The sequence below is a fragment of the Oratosquilla oratoria genome, chromosome 34 (genome assembly GCF_046742065.1).
Source record: "Oratosquilla oratoria isolate Oo_2021 chromosome 34, ASM4674206v1, whole genome shotgun sequence".
NCBI classification, from domain to species: Eukaryota; Metazoa; Arthropoda; class Malacostraca; order Stomatopoda; family Squillidae; genus Oratosquilla; species Oratosquilla oratoria.
The window spans coordinates 30,853,465-30,876,495 of record NC_134810.1 but is presented as its reverse complement, the minus strand read 5'-3'; the positions used below and the strand labels follow the sequence as shown (position 1 = coordinate 30,876,495).

At 42.2% G+C, this 23,031-nt stretch overlaps 2 protein-coding genes across 2 annotated transcripts in view; one reads left to right on the top strand and one right to left on the bottom strand.

Annotated features, from left to right (window-relative positions):
• Positions 1-23,031, bottom strand: part of prel (preli-like) — a 358,444-nt gene that overhangs the window by 181,648 nt on the left and 153,765 nt on the right. The gene's annotated exons all lie outside the window — the stretch shown is intronic.
• Positions 1-23,031, top strand: part of LOC143018165 (uncharacterized) — a gene marked incomplete at its 3' end in the record, with an annotated part of 324,170 nt that overhangs the window by 179,187 nt on the left and 121,952 nt on the right. The window contains 1 exon segment of the mRNA XM_076173326.1: positions 9,944-10,096. Coding sequence (XP_076029441.1) covers positions 9,944-10,096 — 153 coding nt within the window.

Below are 23,031 nucleotides of genomic sequence, written 5' to 3'. Positions count from 1 at the left end.
CCAGGTGTTCTTGTAGTGATCTGCAATCTTATTCTGTGCTTACTCTCTTGAGTAATTTGGCATCATCAGCAAAGAAGTTCAAGTAACACTTCACTCCCTCATCCATATAATTTATATATATATACATACATATTTATACCAAAGCTTTTTCCCCCTTACAAGGGAGGTAGCCAAAAAGGAAAAGGCATAAAATCATTCCCACCCATTCCATCCCTAAATACACTCCACACCCCTCCACCCTCCCTCTTATCTTAGCACCTCCTGGATGACGGGTCATCCCTGCACCTTGTCCACTGCCCTGGGTCAGAAGCAGTGTTGCAAGACACAGCACATCCACAGCAAGGCCACTTCATTAAATCGGCGACCCCCCCTCTCCGTCCCCCCATGAATAAAAGAAGACGGGGAGAAATCCCTTCAGGCTGCGTCAAATTTTGCTCACACATACTACCTCACCCCCCATCCCCCCACCCATTCCACCTCATGCATCACAGCATCATCCATATACAACCATTCTCCATTCACCCCTGTCTTCTGTCCTCTCCCGTCCTTCCTCAACAGACATTCCCCTCTTCCCCAAAGCCCCCTTCACCCCATCCATCCACCTCATCCTAGGACGTCCCCCCATGTTCACTCCCTCCACATCTGCCTTCCATACCTCTTTTACTAGTCTTTCTTCACTCCTTCTTTCCATGTGTCCGAACCATCCTAATACTCTTTCATCAACCCTATCTCCCAACTCCCTTTCCACCCCCGTTCTTCTCCTCACCACCTCATTTCTCACTCTATCTAGCCTAGTAACCCCCATCATACTTCTCAGACACCTCATCTCAAACACATTCAAACTACTCCTCTCTTCTTCTCTTATGTTCCATGTTTCTGCCCCATACAGTGCTGTTGGCACAATCACTCCTTCATATAGTCTCCTCTTAGCATCCATTCCCAAATGTCGATTCCTCATTACACTCTTTAATCCACCAAGGCATTTACTCGCTTCTCTCAATCTACATTCTACCTCCACTTTCACTCCACCTTTCCCTGCCACATTTGCACCCAAGTATCTAAAACTATCCACTTCCTCCAGTCGCTCTCCCTTAATGCTCACTTCCAGTCTACTGCCACTTTCGACCCTTGTACATCTCATCACCTTACTTTTACCCACATTTATCTTTAGCTTTCTTCTATCACATACTCTCACAAACTCTGTCACCAACTTCCTCAGTCCCTCCTCTGATCCTGCCACAAGCGCAGTGTCGTCAGCAAACAACAGCTGGCTCACCTCCCACTTTTCTCCATTTTCTTTAACCATCTCCAATCCCTGACCCACTACCCTTGCATTTACCTCTCGCACTACCCCATCCATGTATAAGTTGAACAGCCAGGCTGACATAACGCATCCTTGACGAAGTCCCACCTTTACCTCGAATCACTCACTCTCTCCATTTCTAATCCTAACACAAGCTCTACTACTCTCATAAAAACTCTTGACAGCTCCTAGAAGCTTTCCTCCTATCCCATATATCTGCATAACCTCCCACAGTGCCTTTCTGTCTACCCTATCATAAGCCTTTTCCAGATCCATAAAAGCCCAAAAAACATCCTTCCTTTTACCTATAGCTTTCTCACATATCTGTCTTACCACAAAGATCTGATCTATGCAACCTCTGCCCGTCCTAAATCCACACTGTTCCTCACCAATTACTCCCTCTGTTCCTCTCCTAATCCTCTCAATCAAGATCCTCCCATAAGCCTTCCCAACTACACTTAACAAGTTAATCCCTCTGAAACTATTACATTCACACTTGTCCCCTTTTCCATTGTAAAGTGGAACTATACAGGCACTCCTCCAGTCCTCCGGCACTCTACCCTCTCTCCAGCAAACATTAAATAACCTCACCAACCAGTCCACCATCACTGTACCTCCCTTTTTCAGACATTCTACATGGCATCCATCCAGACCAGGTGCCTTACCTGCTTTCATCATCTTAACAACTCCCTTCACTTCATCCTTCCTTATTTCTCCTCCATTTTCCTCACTCATCACGGTCATTTTCTTAGCATTTCCCACTGCAACTATCTTTCCCTCCCTATCCTCCTTCACATTTAGCAACTCCCTAAAGTATTCTGCCCATCTTCCCCTTTCTGCCTTCTCTTCCATTATCATCTCTCCATCTGCACCTTTTACCTTTTCTTCTCTACTTGATTCGCCTCCTCTTCCTCTCTTAATTTCTTTCCAAAACATCTTTTTATTACTTTCAAAATTTTCTGTCATACTCTTACCCCATTTCACATCTGCTCTCCTCTTTGCCTCCTTTACCTTTTGCTTTACTTCTCTTTTCTTTTCTTTGTACCTCTCATATGACTCCCTTATCCTATTTTGTAACCAATCTGTGAAAGCTCGCTTCTCTTCTACAACCTTCTTTGTTTCCTCATCCCACCATTCACTACCCTTCCTTCTATTTCCTCCTATCCTTCTTGTTCCACACACCATCCTTGCACACTTTGTGACTCCCTCCTTGAATCATCCCCATTCCTCCTCCACACCTATCTCTACTCTATTCTTCACTCACTCCCACTCCTCCTCCAGCTTCTTCTTGTACTCCTTCTCCTTTTCCTTTTCATTTAAAGAGTTCACTCTAAGAACCTCCCTACCTTTTGTCCCTTTCCTCTTTCTCCATCTATCCTCCACTCTCAACTTACCTTCCACCAAAAAATGATCTGATATTTCCCCACCCTCTCCCCTTGGCACATGTACATCCTTAACTCTTCCTATCATAGTCCTATTTACCACTACATAATCCATCAACGCTCTATCTACCACCCTCTCCCATGTGTACTTATGCTTGACTTTCTTCCGAAACACTGTATTTGCTATCATCAACTCTCTAGACACATTTCCACCATCAACTCTCCACTACAATTCTTTCCTGGAACTCCACATTTCCCAACCACTCCATCAATTGGACCATTTCCTACCCTAGCATTAAGGTCTCCCAGTACTATTACATTGACATTTCTCCCTAAATCCTCTATGCACTCATTTAAATCTATCCAAAATGCCTCCCTTTCTTCTACACTTTTCTCACTGCTAGGCCCATATGCACTTACAAAGACCCACATCTCCTTTCCTAGTTTCACCTTCATCCACATTATCCTTGAGGAAACCTCCTTCCACTCCACTACACGTTTACCTATCTCTTCACTTACTAGAATAGCCACCCCTTCCCTCCCTTGCCCTCTCTTCACTCCTGATAACCTCCCACTTACACACCCTTCCCTTTCAACTTAGTTTCACTCAAAGCCAACACATCCATCTTTCTTCTCACAAACATACTACCTATCTCTTCCCTTTTACTCTCATCTGTACCACATCCACGCACATTAAAAGACCCAAACCTTTGGGTGCTGGTTGGAAAACTCCCAGACCCTCTTATGCTTTTACTTATATATATGGTAAACATTAAAGGAGCCAAAACAGAACCTTGCAGGATGCCACTTATCACATCTTCCCAGTTTGAATTTTTGTCTAAGTACCACTCATTTTTCTCCCACTTAAGAAATCCTTCATCCATTCCAGTAGCTTACCTTGCATTCCTCATATTATTTAAATTTTTCTTATTAACTTTTTATGTGGTACTTTGTCAAAAGCCTTCTGCAAATCCAAGAAGGCTGCGTCACGAGTGCGTCTACCAAGCAGTTTTCGTAACCAGCATGAAGAAAACCTATTTGTTATTGTGTGGGATGCTACTCATTGTGACCGATGAACACTTTTCTCTCCATTTCTAGTTTTTTGTATAGTTTCTGGCAAAAATGGAAAAGGATAGTGAAGAAAAAACAACAAAGGAATATACGAAGAGAGGATTGGAAGTGAGTATAGTTGAGAGCCTGAGGTGTGATAACCAAGCGCGTTTTGGATACTCCAAGGAAAAACACAGGGTGGGAAAACAATGTATTTTCAGGTTTTTAAAGAAATGCAAGCAAAATAGGAAGATGTTTTGGTATAGATAGAGAAAGTAGGTATAGCAATGCACTAAGAAATCACGAATTAAGCGAACTAATGGAAGAAATCATAGACTTGAAATTCGACTACAGAGCTGTTCAAAAGGAACTGATTACACTACAAAAAAACAATGAGCAAACTATCAAAGAATTGAGTGACCTAAAGAGTGAAATAGAAAGTGTTAAGAGAGAAAACGAAAAACTGAAAAATGAGGATAAAAATATAAATGACAAACTAAAAAAGGAGGTAAATGAACAGTTGCAAGTAGTGACCGGTAAAGTACCAGAATCAATTAAAGAAACAGACCTCATTGAAATAAAGAATCAATGGAAGAAAGAACAGTAAAATCAAGAAATATCATTTAGAAAAATATTAAAAGAGCAGATGGAAGAAAATACAAAAGAAATAGTTATAAAAGTAATCAAAGAAAAAATAAATTTGGTGAGAGACAGAGTTGACAGGCAAGTGTATTGTGGTCCATGGTATACAGGAAAAGCATGATATGTATAGATACCAAAAAGAAAAGGAGGAGAAGGAACTAGTCAAAGAAATTCTGAAAGAAATACAGGATGAAGATCAAAATCTCGTTAAAGAAATGAACGAGATTCACAGGATTGGCAAATACTCAAAAGAAAAACACCACAGACCTCAAAAAATAAAAGTAAGAACACAAATGATGGCAGAGGAAGTATTATCAAAAGTGGTCAAACTGGCAAATAGCGAGAAATTCAAAAATATAAGAATACAAAAGGAAATGAATGATGAGGAAAAAGAGAAAGACAAAGCGCTCAGAATTGAAGCAAGTGATAGAAATGAAAAGAGAACAGAGATAGAAAAAACAATTATTTTTGGAGAGTGCTGGATTTCAGACTGAAAAAATGGTATATAAAAAAATGGAAACCTAAACCAAAAAAGAAAAGAAAATATGAAAATAAAAGTGGCATACACAAACATCGATGGTATCTTTGGAATCAATTAACTAAATTACTAGAAACAGAAAAACCTGGCATCATGGGCATAGTACAGACAAAACTGAAAGGACCGCTATTAACAAGCATAGTAGGACATGGTTTATAACCACTGGGCGAAAAACAGAACTGATAAGCAAGGAGGAGGCGTCATGATATTGACCAAAAAAGGTTTAGATGTGACAAAGATAATCGAAGATCAGGGAAATACAGAAGTAATTATGATTAAAGTTGCCAGCAAAAAGATGAAAAGCAGAAAATTGGTAGTAGTGTATGTACCACCAAAAACCCATGTGTGGCCAGATAGTGAACATTCCAAATTATTGGAAGAAACAATAAAGGTGCTAAATGAATTACTGAAAGAGGGTGGAAACATAGTAATCATGGGTGATTTTAATGCAAAAGACATAATTTGGGAAGAAATGACAGTCAAGGGGGGAGATGAACTCTGGACCAACATGCTACTAGATATGACCATCGAATACACATTGGGTTAAGGAGAATACTAGATATAGAAATAATGAGGAACCATCGAAACTAGACCTAGTATTAACCTCAGAACCAGATATCGTGAACAGAATGGATTATAAAACACCAATTGGAAAAAGCAACCATATACTAATAGAGTTTGAATTAACCCCTTCCATACGGTGCCGCACACGTAGGCGTCATGGGGAGCGAGTGTATTCGCGAGGCTGCCATATCGGCGTCTTGATTATATTTATTGTAGTCGCCCCTCCATAATGACATTCTTTCTAATTCTTTTGTAATCGCATTTTCTATGGTTATCAAAATTCACGGGTGAAGAGAGAACGATCGATATAAGCGGTGACTATATTTTATGATGCGAGTATTATTACGACATGTCGTACGGCTGGCATTGGCTGCTGCCACCGAGATCTAAGTCCATGACGCCTACGTGTGCGGCACCGTATGGAAGGGGTTAAAAGAACAGAACAACATAGAGAAGGAAGATTTATGTACAATAAAACAAACTTTGTAGAACTAAGGAAATTTTTCCAACATGCAAATTGGGATAGGTTCTCTAAAGAGGAAACAAATATGGATGACAAGTGGAACATATTTAAAGAAAATTATATAGAGGGAGTTAACAAATATGTACCAAAAAAGAAACAAAAGGAAATTTATATAAAATGTTGGTTCAATAAAAGATGTAGTGAGGCTAAAGCCAGAAGAGATAAAGCCTGGAAAAAATTGAAAAAAGACAGGAAAACATCCAAATGGCAAACATATAATAAACTTAGAAATGAATATGTAAACATACACAGGAAAAAAAAAAGAACATGAAAGGGATATCATAGACAAATTTAAGGATCAACCAAAACTCTTTTACAGATATGTAAACAACAAACTAAAGGATAAGCATGATATAGTAAAATTGCGCGGAGATAGAGTACATAGATGGCAGAAGTTATGATCAGACACTTTAGGTCTGTTTTTACAATTGAGAGCTCACAACCCCGGGAGGACAAACAACTAGAAAGTTCACCCATGACAAAGGTAATAAAAATAACACGGAGGGAAATAAGAGACCAAATAAAAAGCCTAGATGTCAGAAAGTTGCACGTACCAGATGAAATTGCAAATTGGATATTGAAAGAGTGTATAGACAAACTGAGAAAGAAACTACACAAGATAATAGACTTCTCATTAAAAGAGGGAAAGGTACTGCAAGATTGGAAAGATGCAAACATAGTACCTATATACAAAGAAGGAAACAGGGAAGATCCTACAAACTTTATACCAGTGTCCCCCACAAGTACAGTAGCAAAAATATGCGAAAAGATTATCAGGAATAGATGGACCAAACACTTGGAAGAAAATAAAATAATAAGTCCCAAACAATTTGGTTTTAGAATTGGAAGATCGTGCACCACAGATCTAATCTGCTTTTACTCGAGACCAATTGAGATAATACAAGAAAGAGATGGATGGGCAGACTGCGCCCTCCTGGATCTGCAGAAAGCTTTTGACAAGGTACCTCACAAAAATTAATAAGTAAAATTGAAAAAGTAGGAGGAATTCAAGGTAAACTATTGGAATGGGTGAAGGACTTCTTAACTGGGAGAAAAATGAGAGTGGTACTTAGAGACAAACGATCTAAATGGGAAGATGTAGAAAGTGGCATCCCACAAGGCTGTGTTTTGGCTCCTTTAATGTTTACCATATACATAAATGATATGGACAAAAGAGTAAATTGTTACATAAATTTTTTGCCGACCATGCCAAATTACTCAAGAGAGTGAAAACAGAAGAAGATTGCAGATTGCTACAAGATGACCTAGATAAAGTATGGGAATGGAGCCAGAAATACGAAATGAACTTCAACATCAAGAAATGTAGCATAATGGTATTTGGAAGAGGCAAAAACAGTTTTGGGAAAATATACAATTGGAAACAAAGAAGTAAAGAAAGTAAACTCAGAGAGGGACCTCGGAGTAATCATCTCAAGTGACTTGACACCTGACAAACATGTAAATAAACTATTCGGAGAGACTTACAACTTATTAAGATCAATGAAAGTGGCCTTCGACTACATGGATGAAGAGATGGTTAAGAAAATAATTACTACATTGATAAGACCAAAAACTAGAATATGCTATATCAATGTGGGCATCAAGCACAAAGAAAAACACAAAGAAATTAGAAAGAATCCAAAGAATGGTGACAAAGATGGCACTCATACTATCAAATTTGACATTATGAACAATGATTGGAGAAATTACAGCTGTCAACATTGGAGCAGAGAAGGGAAAGAGGCGACCTGTTGACCATCATCAGAATTATGAAAGGGATGGAAGTTCTCGATGGAAATGACCGATTGAAATGGGACAAGAGAAAAACAAGAGGACACGATAAAAAGCTAAAGAAGGACAGTTACAGTAGAGTCAGGTCACAATGAGCATAGCTCCTGTCCTCTAAAATACTACTAGGTAAATACAATCTGCCCAGCCATCTATTTCTTGTATTATCTCAATTAATCTCAAGTAAAAGCATATTAAATTTGTGGTGCATGATCTTTCACTTCTAAAGCCAAATTGTTTAGGGTTTAATATTTTATTCTCTTCCAAATGTTTGATCCATTTGTTTCTGATAACTTTTCCACATATATTTGCTACTGTGCTTGTAAGGGATATCGATCTGAAGTTTGTAGGAAGTTAGATGTGGAGGGAGTGAACATAAGGGGGCGATCTAGGATGAGATGGATGGATGGGGTGAAAGGGGCTTTGGGGAAGAGGGGAATGTCTGTTGAGGAAGGACGGGAGAGGACAGAAGACAGGGGTGAATGGAAAATGGTTGTATATGAATGATGTGATGCATGAGGTGGAATGGATGGGGGGATAGGGGGTTAGGTAGTATGAATGAGAAAAAGTTGACACAGCCCAAAGGGATTTCTCCCCGTCTTCTCCTTTTCTGCATGAGGGGGCGGAGAGGGGGGTCGCCGATTTAATGAAGTGGCCTTGCTGTGGATGTTTTGTGTCTTGAGTCACTGCCTCTGACCCAGGGCAGTGAACAAGATGCAGGGATGACCTGTCATCCAGGAGGTGCCAAGATAAGAGGGAGGGTAGAGGGTGGAGGGGAGTGGAGTGTATTAGGGATGGAATGGGTGGGAGTGGTTTTTATGCCTTTGTTTTTGGCTACCTCCCTTGTAAGGGAGAAAAAGCCTTTGGTATATGTATGATGTATGTTTGCATCTTTCCAATCTTGCGGTACCTTTCCTTCTTTGAGTAAAAAGTCTATTATCTTGTTTGAGATGAGGTGCCTGAGAAGTATGATAGGGGTTACTAGGCTGGATAGAGTAGAAAAAATGAGGTGAGGAGGAGAGTGAGGGTGGAAAGGGAGTTGGGAGATAGGATTGATGAAAGAGTATTGGGATGGTTTGGACACATGGAAAGAAGGAGTGAAGAAAGATTAGTAAAAGAGGTGTGGAAGGAGTGAACATGAGGGGGTGACCAAGGATGAGATGGATGGATAGTGTAAAAGGGGCATTGGGAAAGAGGGGAACATCTGTTGAGGAAGGAAGGGAGAAGACAGAAGATAGGGGTAAGTGGAGAATGATTGTGTATGGATTGTGTTTAGACACATGGAAGGGAGTGGGTGGGGGATGGAGGGGAGAAAGTATGCTTGAATGATATTTTTGATGCAGCCTGAAGGGATTTCTCCCGGTCTTCTCTTTTTCTGCATGATGGGACGGAGAGGGGGTATTGCCGATTAAATGAAGTGGCCTTACTGTGGATGTGCTGTGTCTTGCTGCATTGCCTCTGACTCAGGGCAATGGGCAAGATGTAGGGATGACCCATCATCCAGGAGGAGCCAAGATAAGAGGGAGGGAGGAGGATGAATGGGAGTGGAGTATATTGGGGATGGAATGAGTGGAGTGGATTTTATGCCTTTTTTTTTTTTTGGCTACCTCCCATGTATGGGGGGAAAAAGCCCATAGTATATGAATGTATGTATGTGCTTGGAGCTAATTCTAAAGAGCGAGGCATTTGATGACCGAATTTGCAAGGTTGTGAGAGTAAATGTGGGCAAAAATAAAATTATAAGATGTATTAGGGCTGATGGCGGTGGTAGGTTGGATGTAGATGTGAAGGTTGTGAGGCTAGAGGAAGTGGAGAATTTTAGGTATTTGGAGTCGCATGTGATCCCAAATATTTAAAATTGTCCACTTCCTCAAGCTTCTCATCTTTCACAGTCACATTCAAACTGCCACCATTATCATTCCTTGTACATTTTATCATTACTTTTGGTCTTGAAGGGTGGTTACATGCTTTGACTCACCCATGCCCCATGTTAAAGGGGAAAGTGCCTTTTAGGGCATGTATCGCACTAATTCACTCGTATTTTTATTCCCTCATGCATATTGAAGACTATGTGAGGAATTATATTTTAAGAATAATCACTTTGTTGGATTATCTCATATGTTAGATTATCATTGAGTCTTATTTTCTAACAGCCTGAGTGCCGTGTCAATGATGACATGCGGTTCACAGCATACAATCAGTATATCCATAAAATGTTACACCGGTGGGGACCCAATCGTCGTATGATGGCAGCCATCAAGAAGTGTTTAGCCAAACAAAGTATTGAACTAAACAACAATCCATTGGTGAGTACTGTATAATAAATTGTTCAAAAGTGATTGCATTTCCATGTAGTGACATTATTTTGCAATGATTGTTGTATCTCAAGTATGAGATTTTTTCTATTTAATGCATATGTAATTCCTAATGTTGCATCTTGTATAAGCCAGGTATTATCATATCACATACTATTTTAGCTTGCAAAATTGGTTATTTTGCTGTCAGGAACTGAATAACCATGCATTATAAGGGGGTAGAAGGCCTTGGTATGTTGATAGAATGTACATGTATATTACCTAGTTGTATTATATGGGAAGGGAGCTATGCTCATAGTGACCCATCTTTGTATCTTTCAGCATCAAGTTTGTTCTTAAATTCTTGTATAATTTTTGCACACAATGTTGCCTTGTCCAATTTCTTCTAAATATCCACCACTCGGTGTGGGAAACTATTCTTTTTCAGATCTCCTCTATAACTATGGGGATGGTTCAAGGAGGGAGTCACAAAGTGTGCAAAGATGGTGTGTGGAACAAGAAGGACAGGAGGAAATAGAAGAAAGGGTAGTGAATGGTGGGATAAGGAAACAAAGAAGGTTGTAGAAGAGAAGAAGTGAGCTTTCACAGATTGGTTACAAAATAGGACGAGGGAGTCATATGAGAGGTACAAAGAAAAGAAAAGAGAAGTAAAACAAAAGGTAAAGGAGGCAAAGAGGAGAGCAGATGTGAAATGGGGTAAGAATATGACAGAAAATTTTGAAAGTAATAAAAAGATGTTTTGGAAAGAAGTTAAGAGAGGAAGAGGAAGCGAATCAAGTAGAGAAGAAAAGGTAAAAGGTGCAGATGGAGAGATGATAATGGAAGAGAAGGCAGTAAGGGGAACTTGGGCAGAATATTTTAGGGAGTTGCTAAATGTGAAGGAGGATAGGGAGGGAAAGATAGCTGCAGTGGGAAATGCTAAGAAAATGAGAGTGATGAGTGAGGAAAATTGAGAAGAAATAAGGAAGGATGAAATAAAGGCATTTGTTAAAATGATGAAAGCAGGTAAGGCACCTGGTCTGGATGTATGCCATGCAGAATGTCTAAAAAAAAGGAGGTACAGTGATGGTGGACTGGCTGGCGAGGTTATTTAATGTTTGCTGGAGAGAGGGTAGAGTGCCGGAGGACTGGAGGAGTGCTTGTATAGTTCCACTTTACAAGGGAAAAGGGGACAAGTGTGAATGTAGTAGTTTCAGAGGGATTAGCTTGTTAAGTGTAGTTGTTGTTGTCGTTCCCTAGACTGTCTGTCCGAGCAGTCCCGTCTCCCCAAGGAATGCCATAGCCGAAACTGGGTTTTCCCACAAATCCTTTATAGAGCGTATGTTGTGTTGTTTGCGTGCACGATTGTGTATAATGCAGTCTTCCATTATGTGTTGTATGGTATGGGGTGAAGTGTTACATCCTGGGCAGCTGTTCACAACGCGGTCATCCAGCCTCTTCTGGTAGCTTAGAAGTGCTGGGTGGTGACCGCACCGCAGTCTGGCCAAGTGGACTCTGTCCTTTCGTGGGAGAGAGGATTCAGAAGGGTGGATATCAGGGAGTCTGGCATGCAGCAGTGTGTTGTCTTTCAGTGTGTTAATGGAGCGGTGAGTGATATGATTATGAATATGTTTCCGGAGGCTGGTATTTGGTGGTTGTGGAGGAAGAGAAGATAGTATCTGTGCATGATAAAGGTCTTTGGGTGTTGTTTTAATGTTTCTTGGTGTGTGTGGGTGTTCTGCTATGTAGTGTTGCGGGTGTAATGTATTTGTGGTGGCTGCAGCAAGTGTTTGTGTGCCTCTCATGTCGAGGTGGTCCTTGACTTTGAGGACTTTTGTTTCATGGTGTAAATGGTCTGTAGGTGTTGTATTTGTGCAGCCTGTAATTGTTTTTAGGGCTTTGTTTTGTATGATTTGAAGGGTGTTGTGGTGTCTCACTGAGATTAGGAGCCCATGCAGGACTCGCATAATTCAACACCGAGCGTATGCATTGTTTGTATATTGTTATATTAGTTTCTTTGTTTTGTCCAAATGTTGTTTCAGTGATTGACTTAAGTGCGTTAAGTCTAGGTGTGCATTTGTTTTTTAAGTTTGTGATGTGTTGTTTGAAAGACATGGATGTATCGTTTGTTACACCAAGAATTTTCGGTGTGTTTGTGTGTGGTATTAAAGTGTTGTTGATGTAGAGATGAGGTATGTATTTGTGTTCTTTTGTCCAGTTGGTGAGAAGTGTTGCTGTAGATTTGGTTGGAGCTATTTTGAGTCTGTTTGTGATGAACCATGTGTTGAGTGTATCAAGGTATGGCTGGATTATTTCTGCAGCTTTGTCTGTGTTACGATGTGTGCATGTGATTGTTATGTCGTCTGCGTAGGAAGAGATTTGTATTTCTGAGGTGTCTGGCGTGGGTAAGTCATGCATGTATAGATTAAATAGTGTGGGGGATAGAACCGAGCCCTGTGGTACTCCGTTCTTAATGTTTCTGATGTGCGATGATTGGCCATTATATGACACGTAAGCATTCCTACCTGTCAGATAATTGGCCAGCCATCTTTTGGTGTTATTGTGCATGTCTATGTTATATATTTTATTCTTTAGGTTGTGGCGGGGGATAGCATCAAAAGCTTTACTAATGTCTAATGTTATAAGAAGTGTTCTTTGGTGCGGCCTATCTGAATTGATGCCATCTAAAATTCTTTGTGTGAGGTTTGTCAGAAGAGTGTTTGTGGAGTGTAGTGGCCTAAAACCGTGTTGTGAGTCAGCAAGGGGAATATGTGGTGTGACAAGTTTAAGTATTAGGCGTTCAATGACTTTAGAGGGGGTGCAGAGAAGTGTGATTGGACGGTGCGATGTTGGGATTGTTGGGTCTTTGTTCGGTTTTGGAATGGTGATTATCTTACCATGCTTCCAGATGTTGGGTATAGTGTTGTGTGAATAGCTGTAGTTTGCAATGTTTGTGAGTGCGTGTATACCTTGTGGTCCAATGTGTTTTAGGTGGATGTTGCTTATGTTATCAGGGCCACAGGCAGATGAGTGCTTGAGACTATGTATTATGAGTTTTGTCTGACTGTCTATGAAGGATATATAGTCTGAGTCTGTGGGAAAGTCTTTCTTACGTCGAATGGTGCGTCGGTCGTCAGGGTGAGAAGTGAGATGGCTTGTCTGTGCAAAATGACGTATGAGTGCGTTTGCTTGTTGTCTGTTTGAGGGTAGATTATCTGTTGTTGTGATTATTGCTGCATGAGAGCGTGTTGTGTTACTGTTGGATAGTGTAATGCTGTTGAGTGTTTTGTACAATTTGCTGGTGTTTTGTGATCAAGTGTATTGATAAAGTTTTGCCAATTTTGTGTTTTTTGTTCATGTATTTTATTGGCAATCACAGTGTTTAGTGTTTGTATTTGGTCTGCTATGTTTTGAGGGATAGGTGTGGGGGGTACCGTGTTTAAGTGTGTCACGTTGTCTGATGAGGCTTTGGATTTCTGGTGTGAAATTGGGGTTGTGTGATTTTCTGTTGCCTCTAGGGATGTATCTCTTGTCTGCATTTTGTATGATTGTATTAAAAGTGTGCACAGCATTGTTTATGTTTGTGATTGGTGTACTGTTAGGTGTTTCAAAATGTTGTTCTGTCTCTTCAGTAAAAGCTTCCCAGTCAGCTCTCTTGTAATTGGTGTAAGTGTGTCTGTGGCCGACTGGGGTGCATCTTATTTTGTTGGTGATGATGATTGGAAGGTGGTCAGAGCCAAGGGTTCCGACCACTCTCCATGATGTTGTTGGGGATAGGCAGGGGGAGCAAAAGGTGATATCAGGAGAGGAGGGAGTGTATAGGGCTTGGTGTGGGATATGTGTATGATTATGTGTGTTGTTCATGATAGTCAATGAGTCAAACTGAGTCTGTATATCAAGCCCTCTGTCTGTGTCAGGGTTGTCGACATACCAGGCAGACGACTTGGCGTTGAAGTCTCCACCCATGATCAGGTTGGGGATTGAGGCTAGTTGGCTAAAATGAGGCCTGAAGGTGTCTGGAACTGTGGGGGATGATTGGGGGGGAATGTACATGTTAACTATTGTCAGTGTTGATTTGTTGCCTGTGCGGATTCGAATGGATTGGATTTCTGTAGTGTTATCTGTGGTAGGGAGGAGAATTTTGGTTGTGGCACTTGTGTCCACAAAACAGATGGAGTGGTGGATCAGGGTGATGAGTCCACCGCCATAGCCGTCAGTCTGGTCTTGTCTGATGGTGGTGTAATTATGAAATGATGGTGTTTTGTGTGAGTGTCTTAGTTTTGTTTCTTGTAAAATTGCAATGTGTATGTTGTGTTGTTTAAGAAAGTGTTCAAGTTCATGTTTTTTCGTGTTAATACCGTCAATGTTGTGTTGTAATATGTTGATGTTGTGTGTTTTGTATGTGTTGTATGTTGCCGTTTGGGGTTGAGGTTGGGGTGGTAGTGGGGAAGGTGTAGGATCTGGGTCAGAGGGGGGGAAAGGAGAGATCGGGGACAAAGGAAGGGGAGTACTAATCGGGGGTAAGGGCAGAGGGAAATTGTGAGTGGGTGAGGGTGCTGGCTGTGGTTGGGGAGGTGGGAGTGGAGTTACTGGAGGGCAGGTAGAACATGTCCAAGTGTTTGTGTATTGGTTTGTGTCAGCAAGTGTTGTACAAGTGAGGTGGGCCCAGTTTTTGCACATATTGCACTGAACTGAGCCCTTTGTCTGTCTGCTCGAAGTAATGGGTTTAGAGCGTGTTGGGCATGTGTATTTTGTGGTGGGCCCAGGATTGCTCTCTACATCTCCGGCTAAAAGTAGAAGAAGAGGGGTGATCGCCGGAAAATCATCCCTTGGTGCAGAAAAAACGTAATATTGCATGTTGGGAAAAAGGATTATGGTACTCCCCAAGGTTGTTGTTGTTGTCGTTCCCTAGACTGTCTGTCCGAGCAGTCCCGTCTCCCCAAGGAAGGCCACAGCCGAAACTGGGTTTTCCCACAAATCCTTTATAGAGTGTATGTTGTGTTGTTTGCGTGCATGATTGTGTATAATGCAGTCTTCCATTATGTGTTGTATGGTATGGGGTGAAGTGTTACATCCTGGGCAGCTGTTCACAACATGGTCGTCCAGCCTCTTCTGGTAGCTTAGAAGTGCTGGGTGGTGACCGCATCGCAGTCTGGCCAAGTGGACTCTGTCCTTTCGTGGGAGAGAGGATTCAGAAGGGTGGATATCAGGGGGTCTGGCATGCAGCAGTGTGTTGTCTTTCAGTGTGTTAATGGAGCGGTGAGTGATATGATTATGAATATGTTTCCAGAGGCTGGTATTTGGTGGTTGTGGAGGAAGAGAAGAGAGTATCTGTGCATAATAAAGGTCTTTGGGTGTAGTTTTAATGTTTCTTGGTGTGTGTGGGTGTTCTGCTATGTAGTGTAGCGGGTGTGATGTGTTTGTGGTGGCTGCAGCAAGTGTTTGTGTGCCTCTCATGTCGAGGTGGTCCTTGACTTTGAGGACTTTTGTTTCATGGTGTAAATGGTCTGTAGGTAGGCGTAGCTCCTCTTGGGGATCGGTGCCACCTGCGTAGAGCCGGTGGCCAGGGGTAGTTGCTGCCGTTTGGCCCCCAACTCTTGGGGTTGGGGGGTGGTCCCACGACGTAGACGCTGCAGCTCCAGGACCAAGTGTAGTTGGGAAGGCTTATGGGAGGATCTTGATTGAGAGGATTAGGAGAGGAACAGAAGGAGTAATTGGTGAGGAACAGTGTGGATTTAGGACGTGTAGAGGTTGTGTAGATCAGATTTTTGTAGTAAGACAGATATGTGAGAAAGCTATAGGAAAGGGGAAGGATGTTTTTTGAGCCTTTATACATACATACATTCATATACCAAGGCTTTTTCCCCGTTACAAGGGAGGTAGCCAAAAAGGAAAAGGCATAAAATCATTTCCACCCATTCCATCCCTGAATACACTCCACACCCCTCCACTCTCCCTCTTATCTTAGCACCTCCTGGATGACGGGTCATCCCTGCACCTTGTCCACTGCCCTGGGTCAGAAGCAGTGTCGCAAGACACAGCACATCCAGAACAAGGTCACTTCATTAAATTGGTGACCCCCCCTCTCCGTCCCCACATTGCATAAAAGGAGAAAACGGGGAGAAATCCCTTTGGGCTGCGTCAAATTTTGCTCACATATACTACCTTAACCCTCGATCCCCCCTGCCCATTCCACCTCATGCATCACATCATCATCCATATACAACCATTCTCCATTCACCCCTGTCTTCTGTCCTCTCCCGTCCTTCCTCAACAGACATTCCCCTCTTCCCCAAAGCCCCCTTCACCCCATCCATCCACCTCATCCTAGGACGTCCCCTCATGTTCACTCCCTCCACATCTGCCTTCCATACCTCTTTTACAAGTCTTTCTTCACTCATTCTTTCCATGTATCCAAACCATCCTAATATTCTTTCATCAACCCTATCTCCTAGCTCCCTTTCCACCCCTGTTCTCCTCACCTCCTCATTTCTCACTCTATCCAGCCTAGTAACCCCCATCATACTTCTCAGACACCTCATCTCAAACACATTCAAACTCCTTCTCACTTCTTCTCTTATGTTCCATGTTTCTGCCCCATACAGTGCTGTTGGCACAATCATTCCTTCATACAGTCTTCTCTTAGCATCCATTCCCAAATGTCTATTCCTCATTACACTTTTTAATCCACCAAGGCATTTACTGGCTTCTCTCAATCTACATTCTACCTCCACCTTTACTCCACCTTTTCCTGCCACATTTACACCCAAGTATCTAAAACTATCCACTTCCTCCAGTCGCTCTCCCTTAATGCTCACTTCCAGTCTACTGCCACTTTCACCCCTTGTACATCTCATCACCTTACTTTTACCCACATTTATCTTTAGCTTTCTTCTATCACACACTCTCCCAAACTCTGTCACCAACTTCCTCAATCCCTCCTCCAATCCTGCCACAAGCGCAGTGTCGTCCACAAACAACAGCTAGCTCACCTCCCACTTTTCTCCATTTTCTTTAACCATCTCCAATCCCTGACCCACTACCCTCGCATTTACCTCTCACACCACCCCATCTATGTATAAGTTGAACAGCCAGGGCGACATAATGCATCCTTGACGAAGTCCCAACTTTACCTTGAACCACTCATTCTCTCCATTTCTAATCCTGACACAAGCTCTACTACTCTCATAAAAACTCTTGACAGCTCCTAGATTTCCTCCTATCCCGTATATCTGCATAACCTCCCACAGTGCCTTTCTGTCTACTCTATCATAAGCCTTTTCCAGATCCATAAAAGCCAAAAAAACATCCTTCCCCTTTCCTATAGCTTTCTCACATATCTGTCTTACCACAAAGATCTGATCTACACAACCTCTACATGTCCTAAATGCACACTGTTCCTCACCAATTACTTTCTCTGTTCCTCTCCTAATTCTCTCAATCAAGATCCTCCCATAAGCCTTCCCAACTACACTTAACAAGCTAATCCCTCTGAAACTACTACATTCACACTTGTCCCCTTTTCCCTTGTAAAGTGGAACTATACAAGCACTCCTCCAGTCCTCCGGCACTCTACCCTCTCTCCAGCAAACATTAAATAACCTCACCAGCCAGTCCACCATCACTGTACCTCCCTTTTTCAGACATTCTGCATGGCATCCATCCAGACCAGGTGCCTTACCTGCTTTCATCATCTTAACAACTGCCTTCACCTCATCCTTCCTTATTTCTCCTCCATTCTCCTCACTCATCACTCTCATTTTCTTCGCATTTCCCACTACAGTTATCTTTCCCTCCCTATCCTCCTTCACATTTAGCAACTCCCTAAAATATTCTGCCCATCTTCCCCTTACTGCCTTCTCTTCCATTATCATCTCTCCATCTGCACCTTTTACCTTTTCTTCTCTACTTGATTCGCCTCCTCTTCCTCTCTTAATTTCTTTCCAAAACATCTTTTTATTACTTTCAAAATTTTCTGTCATACTCTTACCCCATTTCACATCTGCTCTCCTCTTTGCCTCCTTTACCTTGTGCTTTACTTCTCTTTTCTTTTCTTTGTACCTCTTATATGACTCCCTCGTCCTATTTTGTAACCAATCTGTGAAAGCTCGGTTCTTCTCTTCTACAACCTTCTTTGTTTCCTTATCCCACCATTCACTACCCTTTCTTCTATTTCCTCCTGTCCTTCTTGTTCCACACACCATCTTTGCACACTTTATGACTCCCTCCTTGAACCATCCCCATTCCTCCTCCACACCTAGCTCTACTCTATTCTTCACTCCCTCCCACTCCTCCTTCAGCTTCTTTTCGTACTTCTCCTTTTCAAGAGAGTTGATGATAGCAAATACAGTGTTTCAGAAGAAAGTAAAGCATAATTACACATGGGAGACGGTGGTGGAGGGAAGGGTGATAGAGCATTAATGGATTATGTAATGGTAAATAGGATTATGATAGGAAGAGTTAAGGATGTACATGTGCTAAGGGGAGAGGGTGGGGGAATATCAGATCATGTTTTGGTGCAAGGTAAGTTGAGAGTGAAGGATAGATGGAGAAAGAGGAAAGGGACTAAAGGTAGGGAGGTTTTTAGAGTGAACTCTTTGAATGTGCCTTTATGGACCTGGAAAAGGCTTACGACAGGGTAGACAGAAAGGCACTGTGGGAGGTTTTGCAGATATACGGGATAGGAGGAAAGCTTCTAGGAGCTGTCAAGAGTTTTTATGAGAGTAGTAGAGTTTGTTTCAGGATTAGAAATAGAGAGAGTGAGTGGTTCGAAGTAAAGGTGGGACTTCATCAAGGATATGTTATGTCACCCTGGCTGTTCAACTTATACATGGATGGGGTAGTGTGAGAGGTAAATGCGAGGGTAGTGGGCAAGGGATTGGAGATAGTTAAAGAAAATGGAGAAAAGTGGGAGGTGAGCCAGCTGTTGTTTGTGGACGACACTGCGCTTGTGGCAGGATCGGAGGAGGGATTGAGGAAGTTGGTGACAGTTTGGGAGAGTGTGTGATAGAAGAAAGCTAAAGATAAATGTGGGTAAAAGTAAGGTGATGAGATGTACAAGGGGTGAAAGTGGCAGTAGACTGGAAGTGAGCATTAAGGGAGAGTGACTAGAGGAAGTGGATAGTTTTAGATACTTGGGTGCAAATGTGGCAGGAAAAGGTGGAGTGAAGGTGGAGGTAGAATGTAGATTGAGAGAAGCAAGTAAATGCCTTGGTGGATTAAAAAGTGTAATGAGGAATAGACATTTGGGAATGGATGCTAAGAGGAGACTATATGAAGGAGTGATTGTGCCAACAGCACTGTATGGGGCAGAAACATGGAACATAAGAGAAGAAGAGAGAAGGAGTTTGAATGTGTTTGAGATGAGGTGTCTGAGAAGTATGGTGGGGGTTACTAGGCTAGATAGAGTGAGAAATGAGGAGGTGAGGAGGAGAACAGGGGTGGAAAGGGAGCTGGGAGATTGGGTTGATGAAAGAGTATTAGGATGGTTTGGATACATGGAAAGAATGAGTGAAGAAAGACTAGTAAAAGATGTATGGAAGGCAGATGTGGAGGGAGTGAACATGAGGGGACGTCCTAGGATGAGATGGATGGATGGGGTGAAGGGGGCTTTGGGGAAGAGGGGAATGTCTGTTGAGGAAGGACGGGAGAGGACAGAAGACAGGGGTGAATGGAGAATGGTTGTTGTTGTTTTCGTCGTCGTCATTCCCTAGACTGTCTGAGCAGTCCCATCTTCCCAAGGAATGCCACAGCCAAAACTGGGTTTTCCCACAAATCCTTTATAGAGTGTATGTTGTGTTGTTTGCGTGCATGATTGTGTATAATGCAGTCTTCCATTATGTGTTGTATGGTATGGAGTGAAGTGTTACATCCTGGGCAGCTAATGGTTGTATATGGATGATGATGTGATGCATAAGGTGGAATGGGCAGGGGGGATGGGGGGTGAGGTAGTATGTGTGAGGAAATTTTTGGTGCAGCCCGAAGGGATTTCTTCCTGTCTTCTCCTTTATGCATGGGGGGATGGAGAGGGGGGGGGGGGTCGCCGATTTAATGAAGCGGCCTTGCTGTGGATGTGCTGTGTCTTGCATCACTGCTTTGCTGTGGATGTGCTGTGTCTTGCAACACTGCTTCTGACCCAGGGCAGTGGACAAGGTGCAGGGATGACCCGTCATCCAGAAGGTGCTAAGATGAGAGGGAGGGTGGAGGGGTGTGGAGTGTATTCAGGGATGGAATGGGTGGGAATGATTTTATGCCTTTTCCTTTTTGGCTACCTCCCTTGTAAGGGGGAATTAGCCTTGGCATATGTATGTATGTCTATAACTATCCTTTTTGAGTTTCTTTTCATGTCCTCTTGTTTTTCTCTTATCTCACTTTTATAAATCGTCTCTGTCGAGGACTTCCATCCCTTTCATAATTCTGTAAATGGTCAGTAGATCTCCCCTTTCTCTTCTTTGTTTCAGAGTTGGTAATTCCAGTTTGGACAATCTTTGTTCATATGTCAATTTAGAGAGAGTTGGTGCCAAATTTGTTTTTGCTCTTTGAATTCTTTCTAATTTCTTTATACTCTTTTTAGTACTGGGTGCCCATAGTGTCAGAGCATACTCCAGTCTTGGCCATATCAGTGTAACTAATATTTTCTTTACCATTTCCTTATCCAAGTAGTCAAAGGCCACTTGCAGAGCTCTTAGTAAATTGAAGGTTTCTCTGACTATTTTGTTGATATGCTTGTCTGGTGACATGTCTTTGCTGATAATTACTTCAAGGTCCCTTTCCAGGCTAACATTTTTAACTTCATTTGTACCAAATTTATATTTACCCTGACATTCTATTTTTACTTTTTCCAAACTTCATTATATTACATTTCTTGATGTTGAATTTCACTTCCTACTTTTGACTCCATTCCCAGAGTTTATCCAGGTCTTTCTTTAGTGATTCACAGCCTTCCTCTGTATTTACTTTCTTTAGTAGTTTTGCATCATCTGCAAAGAAGTTCATATAACATTCCACACCTTCATCCATGTCATTTATATATATGGCAAACATAATCCTTGTGGTTCATTTCTTCCCAGGCCGAGTTTTTGTCTCCAAGTACCACCCTCATTTTTCTCCTGTTCAAAAAATCTTTCATCCAATTCAGTAATTTTCTTTGTACAGCACCTATTGTTTCAATTTTTCTTAGTAGCTTTTTGTGTGGTACTTTATCAAAAGATTTTTGTACATACATACATACATATACCAAGGCTTTTTCCCCCTTCCAAGGGAGGTAGCCAAAAAGGGAAAGGCATAAAAACACTCCCACCCATTTCATCCCTAAATACACTCCACACCCCTCCCACCCTTCCTCTCATCTGAGCACCTCCTGGATGACGGGTCATCCCTGCACCCTGCCCACCGCCCTGGGTCAGAAGCAGCGTCGCAAGACACAGTACATCCACAGCATCCACAGTGTCGTCCGCAAACAACAGCTGGCTCACCTCCCACTTTTCTCCATTTTCTTTAACCATCTCCAATCCCTGACTCACTACCCTAGCATTCACCTCTTGCACCACCCCATCCATGTATAAGTTGAACAGCCAGGGCGACATAACGCATCCTTGACGAAGTCCCACCTTTACTTCAAACCACTCACTCTCTCCATTTCTAATCCTAACACATGCTCTACTACTCTCATAAAAACTCTTGACAGCTCCCAAAAGCTTTCCTCCTATCCCATAAATCTGCATAACCTCCCACAGTGCCTTTCTGTCTACCCTATCATAAGCCTTTTCCAGATCCATAAAAGCCCAAAAAAACATCCTTCCCCTTTCCTATAGCTTTCTCACATATCTGTCTTACCACAAAGATCTGATCTACACAACCTCTACCCGTCCTAAATCTACACTGTTCCTCACCAATTACTCCTTCTGTTCCTCTCCTAATCCTCTCAATTAAGATCCTCCCATAAGCCTTCCCTACTACACTCAACAGGCTAATCCCTCTGAAATTACTACATTCACACTTGTCCCCTTTTCCCTTGTAAAGAGGAACTATACAGGCACTACTCCAGTCCTCTGGTACTCTACCCTCTCTCCAGCAAACATTAAATAACCTCACCAACCAGTCCACAATCACTGAACCTCCCTTTTTCAGACATTCTGCATGACATCCATCCAGACCAGGTGCCTTACCTGCTTTCATCATCTTTACAACTGCCTTCACCTCATCCTTCCTTATTTCTCCTCCATTCTCCTCACTCATCACTCTCATTTTCTTCACATTTCCCACTGCAGCTATCTTTCCCTCCCTATCCTCCTTCACATTCAGCAACTCCCTAAAATATTCTGCCCATCTTCCCCTCACTGCCATCTCTTCCATTATCATCTCTCCATCTGCACCTTTTACCTTTTCTTCCCTACTTGATTTGCCTCCTCTTCCTCTCTTAATTTCTTTCCAAAACATCTTTGTATTACTTTCAAAATTTTCTGTCATACTCCTACCCCATTTCACATCTGCTCTCCTCTTTGCCTCCTTTACCTTTTGCTTTACTTCTCTTTTCTTTTCTTTGTACGTCTCATATGACTCCCCTGTCCTCTTTTGTAACCAATCTGTGAATGCTCGCTTCTTCTCTTCTACAACCTTCTTTGTTTCCTCATCCCACCATTCACTACCCTTTCTTCTATTTCCCCCTGTCCTTCTTGTTCCACACACCATCCTTGCACACTTTAAGACTCCCTCCTTGAACCATCCCCATTCCTCCTCCACACCCATCTCTGCTCTATCCTTTACTCCCTCCCACTCCTCCTTCAGCTTCTTTTCGTACTCCTTCTCCTTTTCCTTTTCATTCAAGGAGTTCACTCTAAGAACCTCCCTACCTTTTGTCCCTTTCCTCCTTCTCCATCTATCCTCCACTCTCAGCTTACCTTCCACCAAAAAATTATCTGATATTCCCCCACCCTCTCCCCTTAGCA